The 24292-nt window shown below is 53.1% G+C and overlaps 1 protein-coding gene across 1 annotated transcript in view; it reads left to right on the top strand.

Annotated features, from left to right (window-relative positions):
- The window catches only part of LOC102256520 (laminin subunit alpha-3), a gene marked incomplete at both ends in the record, with an annotated part of 60811 nt that overhangs the window by 15442 nt on the left and 21077 nt on the right, over nt 1-24292 (top strand). The window contains 12 exons of the mRNA XM_005874316.1: nt 1644-1775; nt 3204-3266; nt 6586-6720; nt 11280-11417; nt 14705-14757; nt 15196-15301; nt 16537-16636; nt 17304-17460; nt 20188-20320; nt 22703-22845; nt 23577-23674; nt 24112-24265. Of these exons, the coding sequence (XP_005874378.1) occupies nt 1644-1775; nt 3204-3266; nt 6586-6720; nt 11280-11417; nt 14705-14757; nt 15196-15301; nt 16537-16636; nt 17304-17460; nt 20188-20320; nt 22703-22845; nt 23577-23674; nt 24112-24265 (1412 nt within the window). The remainder of the gene's footprint in view (nt 1-1643; nt 1776-3203; nt 3267-6585; nt 6721-11279; nt 11418-14704; nt 14758-15195; nt 15302-16536; nt 16637-17303; nt 17461-20187; nt 20321-22702; nt 22846-23576; nt 23675-24111; nt 24266-24292) is intronic.

Raw genomic sequence — 24292 nt, 5'->3', positions numbered from 1 at the left:
CTCCTCCCTCCCCGCCCCCCGTGGAACCGTCCATTGGGGTCCGAGTGCAGACTGTCCTGTGTGTGTGTCCCATCGGTTCCTCTCTGTTCTTGGGCTGCCGGGGGCGGAAGATGACTCCCATCCCGAGGTCGTCTCTGTGCCACCGTTTCCCAGTTCCTCCTTCACATCATTCAGATTTGAAGGCATCAAAGACCACAGTGTGTGTGAGCTCTGAGCTGTGGCTCTAGGACAGTCTTACGTGATCAGGTGTGATCCTGCTTCCCGCCTCTTCCACACCATCCCACGAAGCAACGTGTCCATCATTTCCTTGTGCCCAGTGGGCATCGGCAAAGGGACACGGGTATCCTGGATGCAGTCACACTCTGTCAGGAACCTCAGTTTCCTTTTATTTTCTTTCTTTCTTTTTTTTTTTTTTTGGTTAATCCTCAGCAGAGGATATTTTTCCATTGATTTTTAGAGAAGAGGAAGGGAGAGGGAGAGACAGAGAGAAACATCGATTGGTTGCCTCCTGCACACACCCCAGCCAGGGCCGGGGAATCTGCAACCAAGAATCGAACTCGGGACCCTTCCGTCCACAGGCTGCAGTGATGGCGAACCTATGACACGCGTGTCAGGTGACACGCGAACTCATTTTTTTGGTTGATTTTTCTTTTTAACATGGCATTTAAATATATAAAATAAATATCAAAAATATAAGTCTTTGTTTTACTATGGTTGCAAATATCAAAAAATTTCTATATGTGACACGGCACCAGAGTTAAGTTAGGGTTTTTCAAAATGCTGGCACGCCGAGCTCAAAAGGTTCGCCATCACTGCTCTATCCACTGAGCCAAACTGACTAGGGCAGGAACCTCAACTTTCTATCACTTTTCTAGTTTGTCACTGAAGTGGCCTCCTGGGGATGTCAGGCTTAGCGTAAAGGGTCCGCAGGCACGTGCATCCTACACAAACTCAGCAAAGGCCTCCAGAGGGGCCAGGCTGTGGGGCGGGAGGTGCTTGATGCTCATGGGACATGTACCTAGTGGAGCGATGACAGGGTTTTGTGTCCACGGTGAGGACCTGCGGGTCAAGGGGCGCTCCCAAGGGAGGGCACCAGTGGGTCCCTCTGAAACGCTCACCCAGTCAATGTGTCGGCTGCACCAACTGCCTTCAGGGCCGCATCACTCGAATCTACCACTTGGGCTATGGGCACAATCTTGCTGTGCTGCCCACAGATGACATATCCACATCCAGGCATCCCACACACGTGTCCACACCACACCCGTGTAAAATGGCCACGGCGTGGACATTCACAGCTGGCTCATGGCCCGGAGAGGCTGTGCCCGGCAGGCCTGCCGGGAGCTCCAGCCCCAGCCCCCCAGCCTCTCCGATGGTAGAGGGTCCAGGCTTCCCTCTCCACAGCGAGCTGGGCAGGGCTCCGTGTGGCACTGCATCTCGAGAGCATCCCAGTGTGGACGCTCCTTAAGGCTCCTCTCTGAGGCCCTCGGGGCTCCATCAGTGGGAGCCACGCATGTGGTGGAAAGGACGGACCCTCTCAGGGATGGCCGCACCCAGGACAGAGCGGGAACGTTGCTGAGAAGTATCAGGTGCGTTTGCCGTGTCCAGTGCGCGAAGGACTGACGCTCGGAACTGGTTGCTCTCAGCTTGCAGCTGCAGCCCTGAGCACGCGGACGGCTGTGAGCCGGGCTCGGGCCGCTGTGCCTGCCGGCCCAACTTCCACGGCGACCACTGCGAGGAGTGCGCCCCCGGCTACCACAACTTCCCGCTCTGCTCCCGTGAGTGCCTGCACAAGGGCTCCTCCCCCCTGCCCCCAACACACACACACACAGGCTGGGCTGTGCATTCACGCTCCAGGGCACGGTGGGGGGGTGAGGGAGGGAGGGGGCACAGGAATGGGGTCAGGTGGGTTGTATTTATGTGAAAGTGGTTCTAAATTTTTTAAAAAATTGATGTCAGAGAGGAAGGGAGAGGGGGAGAGAGAGAAACATCAGTGATGAGAGAATCGTTGATCAGCTGCCTCCTGCACGCCCCCTGCTAGGGACCGAGCCTGCAACCTGGGCATGTGCCCTGACTGGGAATTGAACCGTGACCTCCTGGTTTATAGGTCGACGCTGAGCCATTCCAGCCAGGCTGAAAAGTATTTCTAAAAGTTGGAACATGAAGTGTATAAACATATGTTGTGCAGTCTAATTTACCTCCACAGTGTTAGGTTGTACTGTAGACGTTGCCGTCTCCTCAGGTCAAAAGGGTAAATGTTGGCAATTTCAGCGTAACAGTAACCACATGGGGGACGTTCTCGTTAACCTGGAGGAGACCACTGGCTTCCAGGTGGCCGTTTGCACGTGCCGTGTGTCATGTCCTGGGACCAGGAGGATGTGTTTCCACTCTCCCCACGTCCGATAGGCCACGTTATCACAGGCCCCTCACCCCCTACGGTGATCTAAGGGGACATCTAAATATTTTTTAAAATTGACTTCAGAGAAGAAGAGAAGGAGAGGGAGTTAGAAACATCAATGATGAGAATTGATCAGCGGCCTCCTGCACGCCCCCTGCTGGGGATGGAGCCCACAACCTGGGCGTGTGCCCTGACCAGGAATTTAACCGTGACCTCCTGGTCGACGCTCAGCCACTGAGCCACACCGGCTGGGCCGGGGTGATTATTAAACCAGCACTGTTGAGTGCCCTAGTCGGAAGGGCACATTATATGATCATCTTATGTTTAAAGGAACCAATTTAGGCCAGAACACAGCAGGACCACCTCAGGACTTAAGCAACCTAGAATTTGCAATCAGTGGGTAGAGGCTGAGCAGAAATTGTATTTGCCTGTTCAGTGAAAAAAGGAATCTTGAAGTAACGCTACGGTGTAAACAAAATTTGGGAGTGGGGAAGGGGAATCCTGAAAGAAAACATTTTCGAAAAGCTCGTCTCCATTTTACAATAAAGGTGTTGAAGTTTCAGGCCGTCCTTCTTAGACCGAGACTTAGCTACGTGAGCACAAACCATCGGTTTCTGTTCATTAGCAGACACGCCAGACGCCTGGCCAGCTGGTCTCCATGACAAGATGCGTGTTAAATCCAGTGCCTCTTGGCTTCCCCGGCTGCCTGTCAGCACGTTAGGGCTTCTTCCTCGTTCATGCAGTTTAATATTCTACTTCCCTGTCTCCCTAATCCTTCTCTGTAGTTTTTAATAAACTATCTTTCTAGGAATTCCTGTTTTCCCTGTTTCTGCTCCAAGTCCAGAAGACCCAGGAGCTGGAGACATAAAAGGTAACGATGTAATGGCCACGAGAATGCGATGCTCCCTCCTCTTTCTCTACTTCCTGCGCCAAGTTGGGGGCGTGGCAGGTGCCTTGAGGCGGGTCCCATGGGAGCTCTCCTGGTCGTTCCTTTTCTTCTGTGAAATAAGAATCCAGGCCCGAGGCAGAATGAGGGTGGGAGGAGGCCTTGGGGTTGAGGAGGGAGAAGGATGAAGGAGCCGTCCTAGCACATGGGGGAGGGGGTGGGCGTGGGGAGTGTCTCAGTATTGGGCACCGGGGCTCACCGGGATCAGGTGTAGCGCGATCCAGTCCACGTCCTATGCTGTTTCCTGCTTCCGCCCTCCCTCTGCCTCTGGTCAGACGGGGCACCACGTGTCATGTGGAGCGCTGTCTTATGTTTCCGTCAGACACGTGGTCACTGGGGACATCAGCTCTGCCTGACTTGTTTCTAACCCCAGGACCGACCCCAGTCTCGGCCCACAGTGGGTCTGAGCAAGTGCTTCCTCGAATGTTGTTATTGCTGGGATGGGACTGGCCTTGAGCTTTGATTACAAGGCATCTCCTGTCTCCGGTCTCAGGAGTGGTTCAGGTCTCCCCTTTGTCATTCAATCCCCTTTCCTCCCGGAGGAGGAGCGGAGGAGCGGGCTGGGACTCCGGGAAAGAAGTTTAATTGACCTTGAAGGGAAGTGTAGAGTCTGTTACGAAATCTCAGGGAAGCCTTGGAAGGCAGCCTCGCGGGAGAGGGTAACTAGTGCAGTTGGATGGCTCTGGGAAGTGAGGGCAGATGCCGTTCACTCGTTCATTTTAAAGACGCCGGTCTGGGACCCAGCCTGGCAGGGAACGAGAGAAGCACAAACATCTCCACAGCCAAGGACATGCTGGGCTGGGTAGCACCGCACCCTCCCGCCCTGAGGATGTCACTCCTTATGGCCCATGGATGTGTCCATGGCTTCTAACAGTGGTTCTCACACAGGCTGAGCTGCGGAACCCGTGCTTTTCCAAGATATAAATCCCTGTGTGTCACCCCCGATCTCTTTTTTCTTCAATCCTCATCCGAGGATATTTTTTTCATTGATTTTTAGAGAGAGTGGAAGGGAAGAAAGAGGGAGACAGAGATGGGAGGAAGGAAGGAGAGGGAGAGAAAGATGGAAGGGAAGGGGAGGAGGGGGAGAGAGAGAGAAACATCAATTGGTTGCCTCCCGCACACGCCCCTACCAGGGCTGGGATCAAACTTGCAACCGAGGTAGGTGCCCTTGACCGGGAATCAAACCCAAGACCAAGTGTCCGTGGGCCAATGCTCTAATCACTGAGCCAAACCAGCCAGGGCTCACCCCAGATTTTAATCTAGATTTCCAGGGGCGAAGCCCAGGCTGTTGGTTTGAGCAAGTTTCGGATGATTCTGATACATGTCTCTTCCTCTCGTTAGTAAAAGCTCCCGCTCGGCGTTGGCAGGCTTTCCTGTAAAGAGGCCGGTAGGGAATAGTCCAGCTTTGCAGGCGACGGCGCCGTACTCAGCTCTGCTGTTGTAGGAGCAGCAATGGACAGTACGTCGATGCGTGAACCTGGCGATGCTCCCATAGGACTTTTTTTTACTGACACCGGTGGGTCTGGCATCCAGGCCACAGTTCACAGACCTGGAGTGATCACAGAATCCCTGGGTCTGGGATCCCACGCCAGCCAGTTTACCTGGAGGCCCAGTGAGCGGCGGGTTTACCAGGAGGCCCCAGTGGGCGGCCAGCACGGGCACCGCTGCCCTGGAAAACCCACTCACTTAGTCTCAGACACAGGAGCGTTGGAGCAGAAGGACAGAACAGTGTCGCAGACCAGAGCGTTTGCGGGTCTTCGCTGTATTTCATGACCTCGAATATTGTTAGGGTTTTCCAGGTCCAACTGCTTAGTTGTATCCACTGAAGGTTGACTTTAGGAAGTCAGTGTAAATAGACACACCTTCGGGGGCTGCTGTCGGACACAGCAGGGGTCCAACACCCACTCCTGGGGGGCACCAGCCTCCATTACACTCTTCCCTCCAACTTCAAAGGCAGAGCAGTGAAAAGCAGGATCGACAGCTGCAGAGAGACGGCGGGGGGTGGGGTTATGGTGGAGACGGACACCCCAGGTGGTTCTGCAGAGCAGCCCACGTGGCCCGAAGGCTGGCTGTCCTGTGGTTTGGACAAACACCGTGAAAAGGTTCAAGTCCCCAGTCACTTTGCTAGGAGTTCCTTGCAGTGCCCAGGTTTCGAGGTCAGTGGGGATGGGCCTGAGGGTGAGCCCCTGAGGTTGGGGAGCAGCCTGGGTGGGCTGTGCTGGCTGCGTCCCTGCCGGGCTGGGCATCTCATCGGCCGCAGGGCCGGGCAGTCGCTGTTGCCAGGGAGATCGGCCAGATCAGGAGGAAGAGAGGGACCTGCGAATTCTGATATCTCGGTTTTGAAGCTCCGAATAGATGCCAGTAGAATAGAATTTGAGGAACGGTGTTTACGGAAAAGAACTCCAGTCTCACATACTTAGCGTGCTCTGCATTCATATACTTAGCATGTTCTGCATGCATATACTTAGCGTATTCTGCATTCATATACTTAGCGTGTTCTGCATTCATATACTTAGCATGTTCTGCATGCATATACTTAGCATGTTCTGCATGCATATACTTAGCATGCTCTGCATTCATATACTTAGCGTGTTCTGCATTCATATACTTAGCATGTTTTTCATTCATATACTTAGCGTGTCCTTCATTCATATACTTAGCCTATTCTTCATTCATATACTTAGCGTGTTCTGCATTCATATACTTAGCATGTTTTTCATTCATATACTTAGCATGTCCTTCATTAATATACTTAGCCTGTTCTTCATTCATATACTTTGCCTGTTCTTCATTCATATACTTAGCGTGTTCTTTATATACTTAGCGTGTTCTCCATTCATCGCACTCTGACTGGCGCCTACTGAGTACCAGGCATGGACAAGGCCCGTGCGCAGCCCCCTCAAGGTTCTCATCTGTTGGGAGCCTATTAGATTGAAGTTTTACTGTGTAAAGCTCAGATTTGGGGTGGGGGAAGGGGAGGAGTGTCCTCACAGGATTAGACATGACAAGAGTCTAAAAGGTGTTTTGCAAACGGATGCTCCCCCCGCCCCCGGATGCTTCTTAGTGCACCTCTGAGTTTGCCTGAATATTTATTTTCTTTCCCTTGAAGATGTGGTCTCTGGGGTAAGGATGTCGATAAGCCGTGGATAACTCATCATCTGTTTTCCTGACAGAAACCTGAGGGAGGGAGGGACTGGCAGAGGGAAGGAGGAGGGAGACCCCCAAAGCCTCTTCTCCTCCCCAGGCTGTGACTGTGACTTCGAAGGAGTGCTCCCCGAAATCTGTGATGCCCACGGGAGGTGCCTGTGCCGCCCGGGGGTCGAGGGCCCCCGATGTGCCGCCTGCCGCCAGGGTTTCTACTCGTTCCCCATCTGCCAAGGTGAGTGGCCGCGGCCCAGGGATGTCAGTCCCCCCATAATTCATCTCCTCGAAGGGAAGGCAGAGGCTGTTTTGGCAGAGCCGTGTGGCCTGCGTTTATTCCACAGGAACTTCATACTCACACGACAGCCGTGTCAGCATCGTCCTCATGTGAAAGGGAGAGACTGTTGCCCAGAAGCGCAGTGAGAAAAGGGAAAAGTCAGTGGCAGCCTTTTGAGATTAAAGTAAGTAATTTGCCAGACGGGCGTGGCTCAGTGGTGAGCATTGACCTATGAACCAGGAGGTCAGGGTTCCATTCCCTGTCAGGGCACATGCCCAGGTTGTAGGCTCGATCCCCAGTGTGGGGTGTGCAGGAGGCAGCCAATCAGTGATTCTCTCTCATCATTGATGTTTCTCTTTCTCCCTTTCTCTCTGAAATCCATTAAAAAATATTTAAAAAATAATTTAAAAATAGATGTGATCATTGTTCTTGGAATAATAACTCATGCCTATGAATTTATAATGACATTTACATGAACAAATGACCAGTGAAAATGACTGTGGCTTTTAAAAATATTGAGTTTATCTGTATTTTCTAAGAGCAGATTTTTAAAAAATATACATTTTATTGATTTTTTACAGAGAGGAAGGGAGAGGGATAGAGAGTTAGAAACATCGATGAGAGAGAAACATCGATCAGCTGCCCCCTGCACACTCCCCACTGGGGATGTGCCCGCAACCAAGGTCCATGCCCTTGACCGGAATGGAACCTGGGACCTTTCAGTCCGCAGGCTGACGCTCTATCCACTGAGCCACACCGGTCAGGGCTAAGAGCAGATCTTTAATGAAATCACAGTATGATCTCCGCATCAGTAAATTCCTGACTTCCAGACGTGCATGTGAGGGCTGCCCTCGCCCTGGCCATGCCGCCTCTCTGTTCCGCCCCCTCCTCTGGAGGTCAGGCCCGGGCCTGGAGGCGCCGCCTGCGTGCGGGCAGCTGCCAAGAAGGTGGCCTCTGAGCGGAGTTGAGGAGCCGCCAGGTGGGAGGGAGGAGACAGGGCGTCCCGGCAAGTGGGCAGCATCCACCACCCACCACCTCCTCCCGCCCACGGTGTGTGTCCAGAACCTGCCCTGGGAGAGGAAGGGGGAGGGAGAGAGAGAAACATGACGTGAGAGAGAAACATCAATTGGCCGCCTCCCACTTGCACCCGACAGGGAATCAAACCCGCAACTTAGGTAGGTGCCCTGACGGGAATCGAACCCGAGACCCTTCGGTGCTTAGGCCGGAGCTCCAGCCACGGAGCCACCCCCACGGGTGCTTTGTGACCTTTCACAGTTTCCTCCCTGGAGGGCGGCTCTGAGGCCAGTGGCTGGAGCTCAGACGCACTGAGACCTGAACGGGCCGAGCGTCAAGGTCTGACCCATTTTCCAATTTATTGTCTTAGGTGGAGTCGCCTGCTGGGTCTATTGAATTTCAGAACCAAACTAACGGGGACCCCCAAATGCCACATCGGGTGGTTCAGTGTGTTCCAGCCGGGACGTGTGCCCAGGGCGTTGCTCTCTGCTGCTTTAAGATGGTAGAGTCCTTCCAGGAAAGGAGTTGAAACCCTAAGTTGTTCTGCCAACTGCAGTTCTGCACTCGTGGTTTGTTCTAATGTAATTTATTCCAGACTTCGTGTAGTGCAATGCGTATCTTTCTCACTTTAATTTCCACTCCCTCGCGACTCCCCACTTGCTTATAGGTGTGAGTTAGCCTGAGGCTGTGTTGAAGGCTGTCTGTGTGTGTTCATAATCCTAATTGCGTGGCTGTCTGGTCCAGCTCCTTATCGGCAAGCACAGAACACAACCGGGCTTTCTTGGCTAACCTGGTCATTCGGGGGTGACGCTGCCTTTTCCTCCTCCCATGTCCCCCCATCTTTACCTCCTTCCCACTCCTCATCCTGCCTTCCTCTCCTTAAAAAAATACATATATATATATATTTTTAAATTGATTTCAGAGAAAAAGGAAGAAGTAGAAAGAGATAGAAACATCAATGATGAGAGAGAATCATGGGTCAGCTGCCTCCTGCACACCCTACACTGGGGATCGAGCCCACAACCTGGGCATGTGCCCTGACTGGGAATCGAACCCAGGACCTCCTGGTTCATAGGTTGATGCTCACCCACTGAGCCACACCAGCTGGGCATCCTTTTTCTTTGTTTTTCTCGTCCTCCTCATCCTTATGCTGGTACAATTTGCTAGAACATAGGCTCGGAGGGTGGAATTGTGGGCCAAGTGCAGCTGCCCCCAAACCTCAGCCACGTCGACCTGACCCTGGGCCCAGAACGGTCCCCGTTGGAGGTGGCTGTGGCCTTTGGGTATGGGGACAGGTCTTTTCTCAGAAAACTTCTATAAATACGTTGCAGCCCAAGGGTAACCTGTCACCACAGTCCCACAAGTCGGACGCACTCGCGTAGAGAAGAGGCCAGATGCTCCAGCCGATGGCGATGGGGCGGAGGGAAGGGTCTGGCTGGGACTCCTGGGGGGTGAACAGGACCCCGAGGCCTGGGCGGGGGTAGGGGGGAGTCTGAGCCAAATTTGTGCAGTGACGCCATGAACTGGCCCCTTTGTAAGGCAGCTCTGCTGGGGGAGCCTGAGGTGGGTTGAAGAGCCTCTCGGGGTTCTCTGTAGATTGAATCCACCCGGAGCCCGAGAGGTGGGTGGGCGAGTATCATGGATGGACTGTGACTTTGCTGAGGGAGGCGCCCCCTGCTTTTCCAACAGAAGGACACACCCCAGAACCAGGGCCATAGGGCATCCCTGGGACAGTCAGGATGTTCACCTCGCCATGTACTTACTCTCAGAGGGAGAGGGGGTGGTGTTACAGCAACCCTGGCTCCTGCAGCGCGGCAGGTTCAGCAAGAGAGGACGCATTGGCTGATGGTGGGAGGACGTCGTCGTTAAATGCAAGGTTTACAAGGTTCCCCTCGGCCTGTCCTGGGTCCAGGCCTATGCCTGGTGCTGGGAGACACTGGGGCCAGCAGACAAGCTGTCACCTTAGATGTTTGATCGTTCGTTTTAAATCCTCTTTGGGAGTAAACATGCCCTAAAGCAGAAACAATGAGCAGATGAGAAGTAAAACACTGCAGACACGTCCAAGGACCTGGACCAGAACAAAGCGCATTAAATAGTTGTGCAGCCTCATGGTGCTTCCAGGAGTGAGAACAGGGCTGCCAGCGCTGGGGTGGTGGGGGCTTGGCGGTCTTCAGTGGCCGCTGGATTGAGACGAGGGGGAGGTGCCAGGCTGAGCAACTCACAGTTTAGGCTGCGGCTGCGGCTGGCTGGCTGGCGGGAAGCCTGTGTCTTTGTTTCCCTCTCTGGAGTGTAGCTGCACCTCCCCAGCTCCCTGGCCGGCCTCTGAGGCCCTGGGGCCAGCGTGGGTGTTGCCCGCGTATTCCGGCCAGAGCTGCCTGCCCTGAGCCGGGTTCCTCTTGCTCTGTTCAGGGCAGAAACAGCAGACAGAGCCGTCTTCGTCAGCTTCTCAAGAAAAACAACCAGCCTGGCCAGTAGGGCTCAGTGGCTGAGCCTCAACCTATGAACCAGGAGGTCGCGGTTCCATTCCCGGTCAGGGCACAGGCCCGGGTTGCGGGCTCCATCCCCGGTGTGGGGCTCATGCAGGAGGCAGTGATCCATGATTCTCTCCCATCGATGTTTCTCTCTCTCTCCCTCTCCCTTCCTCTCTGAGATCAATAAAAATATATATTTTTAAAAACCCAAACAACAGAACCAGCAGGATGTGTGTGTGTGTATGTGTGTGAGTGTATATGTGTGTAAGTATATGCGTGAGTGTGTGTATATGTGTGTATGCATGTGTATGTGTGAGTGTGTGTATGTGTGAGTGTGTGCGTGTGAGTGCATGTGTGTATGTGTGTGTGAGTGCATGAGTGTGCGTGCGTGCGTGTGAGTGTGTGTATGTGCATGTGTGTGCGTGCATGTGAGTCTGTGTGTATGTGCATGTGTGTGTGTGTGTGTGTGCATACAGAGAGAGTTATTTTAAGGAATTAGCTCACATGATCGTGGGGGCTGGCAAGTCCAAAATCCGCAGGGCAGGCCTGCGGCCAGCGAGACAGAGAAGCGGTAATGTTGCCGCTTAAGTCCCAAGGTGATTTGGAGGAAAAATTCCTTCTTCCTTTGGGACCTCAATCTTTTCTCCTAACGCCTTCCCCTGATTGGATGAGGCCCACCCACACAGTGGAGGGCAATCTGCATTTCCCAAGCCCTGCTTCAGGACCAGCCATCTTGCAGGATGTGAAATTAACAACAAAAACCAAACCCAGGAGTGTTTGCTGAGTGCTCACATCAGACAGGCCTCGCCCAGCTCTTCACGTATGATCTGATTGAATGCTGGCAACAGTCGTGTCCCGCGGACACTGGTCTTACCCCCGCACAGAAGGGAAGCAGAGGCTCTGGGCATTTGGCCACATTGCAGGTTCCAGTCTAACAGGAGGCGGAGCTGGACTGGCACTGGGTCTCCCGGGCCCCACCCCGTGGGTTACCCAGGTCCTGCCCCTGCCGGGGTCTGACTGGCGTCTCTCCCGCAGCCTGCCAGTGCTCTGCCCTCGGCTCCTACCCAACACCCTGTAGCCCAGCGACGGGCCAGTGCGAGTGCCGCCCGGGGATCGCAGGACGGCGCTGTGACCGGTGTCTCTCGGGCGCCCCTGACTTCCCCCACTGCTCAGGTAAGGGGGCGCCAGAACCGTGGGGGGCCCTGTGCTGCCACTCACAGAGCAGCCTGCAGACCCTCACGGCTCACGGCTGTGTGAGACCCACATCTGCCTGCTTCCTCCCCGATTCAGGTCCATTGAAAATGCCTGCAGTTTCAGGCTTGCATTCTCTAAGGACTCAAAAACGGGTTTAATCCTAAAATTTAAAAAAATCCCATGTGTTATAAATTTGTGTTTATTTTTTTTATTTTTGTTAATCCTCACTTGAGGATATTTTTCCATTGCTTTTTAGAGAGAGTGGAAGAGAGGGGGAGAGACACAGAGAAACATCAATTGGTTGCCTCCAGCACGCACCCCAACCAAGCCTGCAACCAAGGTACATGCCCTTGACTGGAATCGAACCTGGGACCCTTCAGTCGGCAGGCCAGCGCTCTATCCACTGAGCCACACTGTCCAGGCTAAATGTGTGTTTCTTGATTCGCATGTAAACTCCCTGGGTGGTGAAGATGGCCCTGAGCCAGGCCCAGTCTCTCCCCCTTCCAGGCATCCGAGCCTCTCTTGGATCCCCCAGGGGTGTCCAGCAGGTCCCCTGTGGGCAGCTGAGCGGGGCCTTTGCTGGGGTTCTGCCCACTCCAGCCTCAGGGGGACCGTGTCATCACACCTCAGCACAGGTGTGAGGGGCAGGGATGGGGGCTGGACCAGAGCTTCTGTGGTTTGGAAAGAGTGAGACGGAGGAAAAGTCGTCATGAGTTGGTGCTCATCCTCGATGGACGCGAGGGAGAGTCTGTGTGCTCCGTGGCCGTAAGATGCCTGCGGAATCTCGGTGCTCCAGGTGCTGCAGCCTCCAGGGCAGGTGGCTCCGACCGAGGCTTCAGGGACCCTCTCTCTGTGGAAAAGAGGTGTTTGTGAAAGGCCGAGTCAGACTTCCCAGGGAGGACGTGGTTCTCACCCGCCCGCGTGGCTCAGGGCCTGAGCGTCGACCTATGAACCAGGAGGTCATGGTTCAATTCCCGGTCAGGGCACATGCCCGGGTTGTGGGCTCGATCCCCAGTGTGGGTCGTGCAGGAGGCAGCCGATCCATGGTTCTCTCTCACTGATGTTCCTATCCCTCTCCCATCCTCTCTGAATTCAATACAAACGTATTTTTAACAAGAGAGAAGGTGGTGTTCTCAGGCCCTCGGCTCCTGATGGCGCTTGGAGCCTCACATTCTGAGCCATCGAAGACAGGGCCACGGCTCCAACTGGACCCAGAGCCTCGCTCACCAGAACCCTCGGACACCAGGGTTTTTGTGGATGGAAATTGTAGCCGCCGTCGGCAGGCATGGCTTGCCTCAGAGAAGGCCTGAAGGGCCTGTGTGCCAGGCTGTCTGGGGCTGGCCGCTCACCTCCATAGGGTCCGGGGGGAAGGGGGTTGTGGGAAGTGCTGAGGCAGCGGGCAGTGGGGCTGGGCAGTGTGGGCAGAGCCAACAAGGAGAACCACAAGGGCGGGAAGACTGTTGACCTTACAGAGGAAGGCGAGGGAGCCTGGAGAGAAAAGGAGATGGAGATGGAGATGGAAAGATAAATAGATGATAGATCAATGGTAGATGGTAGATGATAGATTGATGATAGGTAGATAGATGATAGATCGATGGTAGATGATAGATTGATGATAGATCGATGATAGATCAATGATAGATAGGGAATATCATTAAGGAAGAAGCTGAAACAGAACAAGAGGAGACAAAAAAGGCAAAAAAATATATCTAAGGAACAGCTTGTAAGAAAACAAAATGCTATGGATTTAATTAAACTGTTAGACAAGCACGGCTCAGAGCGGCTCACCCAGCCCTCCATCCTAAAGCTGTACAAGAGTAACACTGAGATTGCACGGTCCCTACTTCCTGGAGCGGTTGTATTGGACTTGTGGTCCTGCATTGACAGGCATCAAAACAAGATAATTCTAGAAACACTGTAGGACACATGAGGGACCAGGGACTGTGACATTTAGGGACCTGAGTCTTGGTTAACAAAAAAATGTACTTACAAATTCTGGAACTTTGTAATTGGACGGTTAAAAAAATCCCTTGGTACAATATCGCCCTCTTCTGGGAAATCCTAAAGATGCTCAAAATTCTAGTGTCGCTCCCCCCAATCTCCTGCATCTTCAGTTAGAAGTGAACTTTTATACATTTTGGATATTAACCCCTTATCAGATATACCATTGGCAAATATCTCCTCCCATTCAGTAGGTTGTCTTTTCATATTGTTGATGGTTGTCTTTGCTGTGCAAAAACTTTTTAGTTTGATGAAGTCCCATTTGTTTATTTTTTCCTTTTGTTTCCCTCAACTGAGGAAATATATCAGAAAAAAATATTGCTAAGAGAAATATCTGAGATTTTACTGCCTACATTTTCTTCTAGGGTTTTATGGTTTCGAGTCTTCCACTTAAGTCTTTTGTTCATTTTGAACTTACTCTTGTATATAGTATAAGTTGGTCTAGTTTCATTGTATTTTTTTGCATGTATCCATCTGTCCAATTTCCCCAGCACCATTAATTGAATAGACTGTCTTTACCCCATTGTATGTTCTTGCCTCCTTTATCAAATATTAATTGACCATAGAGGTGTGGGTTTATTTTTGGGCTCTTTATTCTGTTCATTGATTTCTATGTCTGCTTTTATGCCAATTCTGTGGCCTTGAAGTATAGTTTGATATCAGGTAGCTGGATGCCTTCAGCTTCGTTCTCCTTTATCATGATTGTGGTGACTGTGCGGGGTCTTCTGTGCCCTATGTCCATTGCAGTGTGATTTACAATAGCCTAGATATGGAAGCAATCCAAATGCCCATCAATAGACAAGTGGTAAAAAGCTGTGGTGCAGATATACCATGGAATGAGAAGAATGAAGTCTTAACCATTTGCAACAGTTTGGGATTCCATTTCATGCTTAGATTAAAGCCAGGGCAGGACTCAAAACCACGAAGCGGAAGGTGGCTGAGTGGAGTGACTATTCTTAAATAGAGTGCTGACAATAGGGCCATGTCAGCAATGCCCTGGACACTTGACTCATTTAAAAATCCCCTGATGCTGCACTTTGTCTTGGAGCCGTCACAGACCGGCCATTTTCCTCGGAGGTGGGGGTGTGGATCTGGCTGTTCCTCGGATTCCGGTGAGCGGTCCAGCCCTAGGGTTCGGTGTGCAAGCTGACTCCTGTGAAGCATGCTGGGAAGTGACCCCGTGCAGGGGCCAGTATGGCGCAGTCCCAGCGCTGGGGGCTGCCCCTGGGTCCCCTTGGCCCAAGGACGCTGTCTTATCTCCACAGAATGCCGGTGCCACGTGGCGGGGACGGTGAGCGGAATTGGAGAGTGTGGGCAGGTAACGTGAGCCGATTTACATGGGACGCCAGCAGCAATTTGTGGGGTTTCTGTGGGAGGGTGTCATATTAGCACCTCTGTAATTGTACTGCGTGCAGTCATCTTTTTGGACATTTTTATTTTTTAAAATATAGTTTTATTGATTTCAGAGAGGGAGAGAGAGATGGAAACATCATTGATGAGAGAGAATCACTGATTGGCTGCCTCCTGCCCGCCCCACACTGGGGATCGAGCCCACAACCCAGACCTGTGCCCTGACCAGGAATCAAACTGTGACCTCCTGGTTCATAGGTCGATGCCTCTCCGGCCGGGCCTTTTTGGACATTTTTAGATCCTGACGCATGACTTCGTATGACACATGAGGCCTCGCGGGCGGAAGCCTGAGCACAGTGAATTCTGTCCCCTTCACCCGTGTTGTCGTCCGCTCCTTGTTCTGCAGCGCGACGGGGACTGTCACTGCAAGCCCCACGTCGGGGGCGATTCCTGTGACACGTGCGACGATGGATATTTCGCTCTGGAGAAGGGCAGTTACTTCGGGTGTCAAGGTAAAGACGCCCGCGGCCCTGAGTGAAGCTCGGGTGCTGATGGGCAGACGTCAGGGCAGCCTTTCCTCCGAGTTCCTCTTCCTCCTGCAGGCTCTCCGGGGGTTCGGGCTCAAAACTCCTGTCCAGGGACTTGGGCCGACCTTTCCGTTGAGACTGGTGATAACTGCACGTGGGGTCGCTTCAGCTCCTCTGCTGCCAGCACACTCGGGGTTAATGACAACACACGATGGGGCCGGGCCGGTGTGGCTCAGTGGACAGAGCGTCGGCCTGTGGATTGAGGGTCCTGAGTTGATTCCCAGTCAGGGCACAGGCCCGGGTTGTGGGCTCGATCCCCAGTGTGGGGCGTGCAGGAGGCAGCCGATCCATGATTCTCTCTCATCATGGATGTTTCTATCTTTATCTCTCTCCCTTCCTCTCGAAATCAATACAAATATAATTTAAAAATAAAATAAAAGACATAATTGGGATGAGGGAGTCACTGTAAATAACATCGAGGCTTAGTCGTTTTAAAGATATATTTTGCATGATCAAAAACGCCCACACTGGATTTTTTAGAGACGATATTGTTTTATTTATTTATTTATTTATTTATTTTAAATGCATCTTTATTGTGGAAAGTATCACAGATGTCCCCTCTTTTCCCCCACTACCCTCCCCCCCTTCGCCTTCGCCACTCTGCCGTCTGTGTCCCTGGGCCGTGCATATGTGCATAGGAGTCCCGGTTAATCTCCCCCACGCCGCCCTCCCTCTGACACCCACAGTCTGCTCTGTGCTTCCATGCCTCTGGGTCTCTTTGTTCACGGGGTCACTCTGTTAGCGTCCACACGCGTGAGGTCATGTGACCTTGTCTTTCTCTGACTGGCTTATTCACTCAGCAGGATGCTCTCCGGTCCCTCCAGGCGACTCTGAGCGTTTTATTGTTTCAAACAAGAAAGCTGTGGGAGGGGTTGTCCCTAACCCTCCTCTTGCCTCTGCCACAGCCTCTCCGTTAGCAGAGCTGCTTATGGTAGCACTGAGCTGCTGAATCGTTTTCAGCTCCAGGCTACCTCCCCCTAGTGGGCAGTGGGGGTTGTATCATCTCAGTTTGGGGGTTCATACATATTTCAAACACCTGCCACACACTAGAGAAGCCGGGCAGAGCCGAGGGCCCTGGCGTACGGCTTCCCTCCTAGAAGCAGGGAGGCGTCCGCTCGGAGATGCTCTGAGGGGTGACCCCGCTGTGTCCTGACTTTCAGGGTGTCGGTGTGACGTGGGTGGGGCCGTCACCCCCATGTGCAGCGGGCCCGCCGGGGTGTGTGTGTGCCGGGAACACGTCGTGGGGAAGGCGTGCCAGCGGTGAGTCTCGGAGCTGCTCCCGCGAAGGGCCTTCACACCTGCTCGTGCTGCCAGCTTGTGTCGGGGTGTCACCGTGTGCGTTTGAAGTACTGGAGTCGTGGAACTTCGTGTCAGGATAGTTTTGATCCCTTTCTGTGACGCCATTATTGGACTCTGGAAAGGAATCATTAATAGGCGTGAAGCTTAAGAGAAAACGAGGCATAGAAAGGTCATCCTAGTGATCGTACGTGAGTGTATGTATGTAATTGTAAACCCAGCACGTTCACTACTGTATCTGAGGTCTTAGTAACGGTTCCCGACACAGCGATGTTAATATTTGTGTGAGGAGTGACTACGAGTTTGTGAGTGAATGAATGAAGGAATAAATGAATGGATTTAGGGTAAGTAACCTGATTTGACTTTGCTGAGCTGTGGGTGCCCTTTGAGGACGTTTTGAAGATGCTACCACCATGTGCTGTGCTCAGTGTGCCCTCACCTGACTGCTGGGAGGGCGTGGGTGTGGGTGTGTCGTGTGGGTGTTCGCATGAGTGAAAGCAGGCACTGGGAGAGAAAGCTCGGCCCCCTGTCGGGTGGTGGGGGTGCTGGGCGGCAGCTGTCGGGACCACCGGGTAGTCAGATGGTCTGTGAGCCCAGCCTGCTCCTCCGTGTCTGCTTTTGTCTGTGACAGACCTGAGGACAACCACTACTTCGCGGACTTGCATCACACGAAGTACGAGCTCGAAGACGGCACCACCCCCAGCGGGAGGGACCTGCGCTTCGGGTTTGACCCCCTGGAGTTCCCTGGGTTCAGCTGGAGAGGATACGCCCAGATGACCCCCCTTCAGGTGCGTGGCCCAACCTCACCCAGAGTGTCCTGGGCTCGGGGTGGGGCTGGGTTTTAGCTGGTAAACACATGTATCAGTTCCACAGTTTCTTGTTAGTTTACTTTGGTCACCAAATCAGAAAAGGAGGGGATTAAAGAAAAGGTGCTTCTCTCTGGAGACGTTTTATAGGGAATTTCCCAAACAAGATTAGGCTGTATTTAACAGGAGACATTTTTTCTTTAAGCCAGTTGTGGAAGATAAACACAAGTTGACTTAAATGATTCCAATAAAGCTTATGTTGCTAATTTCTTATTTAATTTTCACTTTTTAAAACTCCGAATTACTATACAAATAGAAGCTAAGGTATGTGAGGCGTTTCCGTCCACGCTACTTCATTTTCCTTCCCCACGTTCCTCCTTCCCTCCCGTCTTCTCCGCTGTGGCCCCCCCCCTCCCCCGCTCTGTGTTGGGATGAAGGAGTTCACACTTCACCCGTAGAACGTAACATTTATAATGAAAACGTTCCGTGCGGTTGCTGAGTGTGTTTGTTCTCAGCATTTCTCTTCGAGGTGGGTCTCCTCACGCTGTGTGTCTCGGGGAGAAACTCAGAATGAAAGAGGCAAACTGATGACCGTGCCAACCAGCCCGTGTCCCTGGCGGACCCAGAACCAGCCGGTCCCTCATTCAGCCCTTAGACAAGCGTGACCGTCAGCCACGGGCACTGACACGGCTCTGCCCGGCCAGGTCCCCGTCCAGCGGCCTTTCCCAGACGGTCCCAGGACCTAGGACGCCTCACTGTTGGCTCCTCCCATTTCTTTACTTCCGATCACTTTGTGATTCAGGAGAAAGCGGGCATTCCCCTGAGTCATAACAGGATGTGAGTGACTGAGCCGCAGGTGTGACGTGTTCACACCAAGGAATGGCTTTCTAGTGGTGAACTCTCGGGAGTGTCTTCATCCGAGGAAGGGGGTGGTGCTCAAATCACCACTGACGTTCCTCTGCTCCGAATCCCTGTTCGCATCATTATTTTCCAACCTGCAACCTGTATTAAAGGTGAAGCAGTCAGATTGAGAGGGTGAGCTGGAGTGCCTCCGTGGGTCACGCAGCTCCGGCTCCCAGAACAGGGATTCCACCCGGACGTTTATGTCACAGATTTCTCGCTCCACCACTGCCCCTTCAAAGATGATTAAAAAATCAAAGGAACCACTGATTTGGAAATGTCCAAGTTCCTTTCTTTCTTTTTTAAAATATGTTTTTATTGATTTCAGAGAGGAAGGGAGAGGGAGAGAGAGAGAGAGAGAGAGAGAGAGAGAAACATCAATGATGAGAATCATTGATCGGCTACCTCCTGCACGCTCCACACTGGGGATCAAGCCCGCAACCCGGGCATGTGCCCTGACCAGGAATCGAACCGTGACCTCCTGGTTCATAGGTTCATGCTCAACCACTGAGCCAGGCTTTATTATTAGTATCATTGTTATTTATCTTTATTGTCGAAAGTATTACAGATGTCCCCATTTTTCCTCTGTTGACCCCCTCGACCCCACTCTCGTCCCCTCCCCAGGCCTTCTCTGCGAGATTGTCTGTCACTGGGCTATGCACATTCATGTAAATTCATTGGCTAATCCCTTTCCGCCCCACCCCCCTTCCCTCTGAGGTTCCACACTCTGTTCTCTGTGTCTATTTTGTTCATTCACATATGAGTGCGATCATGTGGTGCTTGCCTTTCTCTGACTGGCTTATCTCACTCAGCATCATGCTCTCCAGGCCCCTCCATGCCGTCGCACGGGTACGAGATCCTGCCTTTTCACAGCTGCCTGGTGTTCCATGTGTACATGTCCCACAGCTTTTTCACAGCTGCCGATTATCACACGCCTTCCTTGGGCCACAGCTGAATTGGATCACAGTCTGTGGATCAGACGTAAAATAGCCTGGTCTTTCCTTCCCCTCGCGGGCTCAGGGGCACTTCCGTGTGTGAGCACCAGGGCTTGTGGGGTTGGGACACCCCGCCCACATCACCTGAAGGCCCGTGTTCTCCTTGGATGGGGCCTGAGAGTGTTTCCTGTGACTCACTAAGTGCAGTTTAGTTACGTCCAGACTTCCCCTCCCGTGTGTGGGGTCTCTAGCTTTCCTGAGCCGCCCTCGGTTTCTGCGACCGTTTGCGATGTTGTACATGTGAGTGGGCCCTGGAGGGGTCTCTCCGGGGGTTTCATAGCACCCTGTCCTTCACTTCTCCCAGCCGCGTGGCTGCGCGCCTCTGTGGCTTCCTAACCGTCCCTCCACGCTCTCTGCCTGCCGCTTACCGAGGTCAGAGGACCCGAGGGCGTGCCTCTCACGGCTCTTCCTCGTGAGTGACTCCAGTTCCTCGCCAGGCCGCGCATTCCCACCTTCCTCAGGGGTGCAGGCCCTTGCTGAGTGGGTGTGACATGTGTACGTGCACATGCATGTATGCGCACTGTGTGTGAATGTGTGTGAACTACGTGTGGATGTGTGCACACATGTGTGAGTGTGTGTATCTGTGCTTATTGAGTGGATGTGAGTGGTGTATGTGTGCACACTGTAGGTGAATGTGTGTACACAGCATGTTAATGTGTCTGTGTGTACATGGCATGTTCGTGTGTGTACACGGCATGTTCGTGTGTGTACACGGCATGTTCGCGTGTGTACACCAGGAGCCGGTGTGAAGCGTGGATGAAGCCGCTGTTTGGCCAGCATCCCGTCTACACTGTGTGGCCTTGGTGTCTTTCAGAACGAGGTGAGGGTCCTGCTGAACGTGGGGCGGTCGAGCCGCTCTCAGTTCCGTGTTGTTCTGCGATGTGTGAACCCTGGAGCGGAGGCGGTAGCCGGCCTTGTGACTCTTCATCCGTCCGGGGCGGAGGCAGGTGGGTGCATTTTCAGGACCCTTTTTGGTTAAGATGGACCAGGGAAACGTTTTCTCCTCTGTAGACATGCCCGCCTGGCGCTGGCCTGAGCCTGACAACTGAGTGGGTGTGACATGTGTACGTGCACATGCATGTATGCGCACTGTGTGTGAATGTGTGTGAACTACGTGTGGATGTGTGCACACATGTGTGAGTGTGTGTATCTGTGCTTATTGAGTGGATGTGAGTGGTGTATGTGTGCACACTGTAGGTGAATGTGTGTACACAGCATGTTAATGTGTCTGTGTGTACATGGCATGTTCGTGTGTGTACACGGCATGTTCGCGTGTGTACACCAGGAGCCGGTGTGAAGCGTGGATGAAGCCGCTGTTTGGCCAGCGTCCCGTCTACACTGTGTGGCCTTGGTGTCTTTCAGAACGAGGTGAGGGTCCTGCTGAACGTGGGGCGGTCGAGCCGCTCTCAGTTCCGTGTTGTTCTGCGATGTGTGAACCCTGGAGCGGAGGCGGTAGCCGGCCTTGTGACTCTTCATCCGTCCGGGGCGGAGGCAGGTGGGTGCATTTTCAGGACCCTTTTTGGTTAAGAAACGATGGACCAGGGAAACGTTTTCTCCTCTGTAGACATGCCCGCCTGGCGCTGGCCTGAGCCTGACAATGCACGCGGCCGTTCGTTCCTAAGCATCCTGCTTATTGCACTTTGCTGTTACATTGATCATTAGCTGCCATTTACAAATCCATGTAGCAATCTGTGTGCCTGGCTGAACGCCGGGCTCTGACGTTGCCACAGGCAAAGCTAGTTTATAACTCGCTCACAGGAAAGTGTGTGTCGCCTTGCGGTGCTGAGGGACCTTGGCTACCCCCCCCCCCCGAAACAGTCCCCTTGCATCAGGCAAACCAACCAGTTCCCAGAGCTCGGGGTGAGCACAGGAAGCTAAGACAGTGTGTGAGCAGGAAGCTGGGGCTCCGGGAGGAGCGGGGACCTCAGTCAGGGGGAGGGTACCAGGGGCTGGTGTTGGTGTCCAGCCCCAGCAGATCCAGGGGTTCCCAAAGGTGTGGACGGAGTTGGTGAAGAAGGAATGACACGGAGGCAGCGTTCAGTTGATCAGCATAGCCAGGTTCTCTAGCCAGGTTCTCCAATCAGGTTCTGTCTTTATTCTCCTGTTACATCTGTATTTATACCAGTTGATTTTAATCCTATCCATTCTATTACAAAGGTTAGGGCGTTTGTTTTCTCCATTCCAAGGTCACTACTCTATTGTTCTGTTAAACTACAAGGAAGTAACTGAAGGAGATTATCCTAAGTAAAGATTATGTAGCTTAAGCGTGATTGTTCGTAGTTAAAGTGATTAATTACCCGCCTGGCACTTAGTTAAGGGGTTTTATTCCCTTCCTTAGTTCTGTTAATCCCTAACTCCAGGGAAAAATCCCCACCTGGGGAAACAACCTTTCTCAGAGAGGTGACCTTGGTTAAAACACATAGCGCTAAGAAGGGGAGCAAACATATTAAGAACAGTATGCCATATACGCCAGGCCCCTTGAAACATATGCTGTGCAGATGTTTCTCACCTGCAGTGACTGTGTCAAGCAGCAAGGATGGACCGGCTTCTGGCAGGCTGGGAGACGGCGGTGGGAGTGCGGACCTCCCTGGGATCTGTTCTGCGAAGGTCAGGGCTCCTGCCAGACCTGCACACAGACTCCAGGCGGCAGGAGGGCCCGACAGGGACACATAATGGTGCCAGTGGGCCCTGATGCAGAGAGAAGGCTAAGCCCGGCCGGCGTGGCTCCGTGGTTGAGTGTGGACCTATGGACCAGGAGGTCACAGTTCGATGCCCCGTCAGGGCACATGCCCAGGTTGCAGGCTCGCTCCCCAGTGTGGGGCAGCCAGGATAAGCCCTAAAACACGACTTGCCTATCAGCTTACCAGCACGACCCCAAAGGGTGTGCACAGACTCCATTGCTAGGAGGTACAAGCGTAGGGAGTCGGTCAGTCACTACGATGTCCCTATTTTCATTTTCCTTTACGTGATGCTGGTGACACTGAGTGTTTGTTGTGTTGACCTGTTTTCTTTTTCCTTGTGGATTGTAATTACGTTTCTTTTGACAATTAAAAACGGGCCAAGAACCTTTCTAAGCAATTTACCTGTGTTAATATACTCCATCTTTCACAAATTAAAAAGGGACTCGCAATCCCAGCATAGATCGCCACTGCTGATGTCTGTTCAAGGTCTTTCTAGGCTGTTCTTACACATTCATTCATGCAATTAAAGAAGCAAGGTCTGCACGTAGGATCCGTCGTCTACCCTACACGTTTGCGGATGGAAACCGAAGGTGGAAAACTGATTGGCTGCCAGAGCGATGCCCGAGCGACCGTGTTTCTCTCTGACAGATGCTGCTCAGAGCAGAGGGGTCGTCTTCCTGCCCAGCACGGAGCCAGCCTTCATCTCCGTCCCTGGAAGCGGTCCGGCCGACGCGTTCTCACTGGCACCGGGGATGTGGGTGGCCTGCATCAAGGCAGAGGGGGTCCTCCTGGTGAGCAGTCGTTCTTTTCTTTTTTATATGTTTTTATTGGTTTCAGAGAGGAAGGGAGAGGGAGAGAGAAACATCAATGAGGAGAGAATCATGGACCGGCTGCCTCCTGCACGCCCCCCAGTGGGGTTCGAGCCTGCAACCCGGGCATGTGCCCTGACCGGGAACAGAACCGTGACCTCCTGGTTCATAGGTCAACACTCAACCACTGAGCCACGCCGGCCGGGCTGGCTGGTTCCCTTTTAGACACCAATGGTGACGTTTGCCCTCACATGACACAATGACATAGGAGCCAACGTAAGGTACCTCCTATCGTCTTACAGCCGACTTCTCACAGACAAAGCATTTACCGAATTATAACGCGTCAGGATTTGAAGTTTCCTAAATAAATGCAAAACCTTAATGAACATGTGTCCCAGCCTTTCAAAAGGGGAGATAGCTGTAATGCTGTCAACAATAAAAAGTTTATTTAAAAAATTAAAAACAACAAGAGACGGTAAAATCTCCCCTGGATCGGAAGCTGATGAGGTTCGCCCTGCGGCTCTTACCTCCAGCGCTCATGGCCCCGCGGGAGTGACTTTGGGGTGCTGGCGAGTCTGGTGATGCAGCAGCCCGTGGGGAGAGGTCAACTAGTAGCTTCACCGAGTGGTTAAGTCGGCTGTGTGTCGCCTCTTTTATTTCTAAAGCAGGGCCACCAGCAACGGGCGTGATTGCTGTTGGTCTTCATTTCCTAGGACTACCTGGTGCTGCTCCCCAGGGACTACTACGCGGCCCCCTCGCTGCAGCTGCCCGTCACGGAGCCCTGTGCACGCACGGGCCCTCCCCACGAGAAGTTAGTGTCTCGGGTCCTGAGTCGGGGGCTTGCTGCAGGGTGTGCGGTGGCCTCAGGTCTCATCTGCAGCCGGAAGCTCTGACCATTACTTACGGGTGGTTTTTCTCTCTGGAGCAGGCGACCCTCTTCCACGTTAAGAATCACAGAGCACTTTGCACCCCGTAGCTGGTGCTGAAGAGCAGCTCGCACCCTGTAGCTCGTGGAAACGCTGGTGCATGCCCCAGTAACGCCCAAAGTCATGCACCTGTGAGGGGAGGAGCTTAAAATAGAAAGCCGGTGATTCCTCCATGGCTCCCGCCGATGGGAATGCCCTCCTGGTGCCTGTAGTGGGCGCTGTGGTGCTGGAGGAAGGATGGGTGCCTGGATGGATGGGTGTCTGGGTGCGCGGGATGCTCTGTGCTGGGTCTCCGTTGTAACTGCGCATCTTGTCGTCGCAGCTGCCTGCTTTACCAGCAGTTGCCACTGGCCCGCTTCCCCTGCACCCTGGCTTGTGAGGCCACACACTTCCTGCTGGATGGACAGCCAAGACCCGTGGCCCTGAGGCAGCCCAGCCCCGCTCACCCCGTCATGGCAGACCTCGGCGGCCGAGAGGTGGGCAGCCTTTCGTTTGCTGTCAAA

This window comes from Myotis brandtii, unplaced genomic scaffold, assembly GCF_000412655.1.
Source record: "Myotis brandtii unplaced genomic scaffold, ASM41265v1 scaffold433, whole genome shotgun sequence".
Lineage (NCBI taxonomy): Eukaryota > Metazoa > Chordata > Mammalia > Chiroptera > Vespertilionidae > Myotis > Myotis brandtii.
The sequence above is the reverse complement of the archived record's forward strand: the minus strand, read 5'-3'. Positions and strand labels throughout refer to the sequence as shown.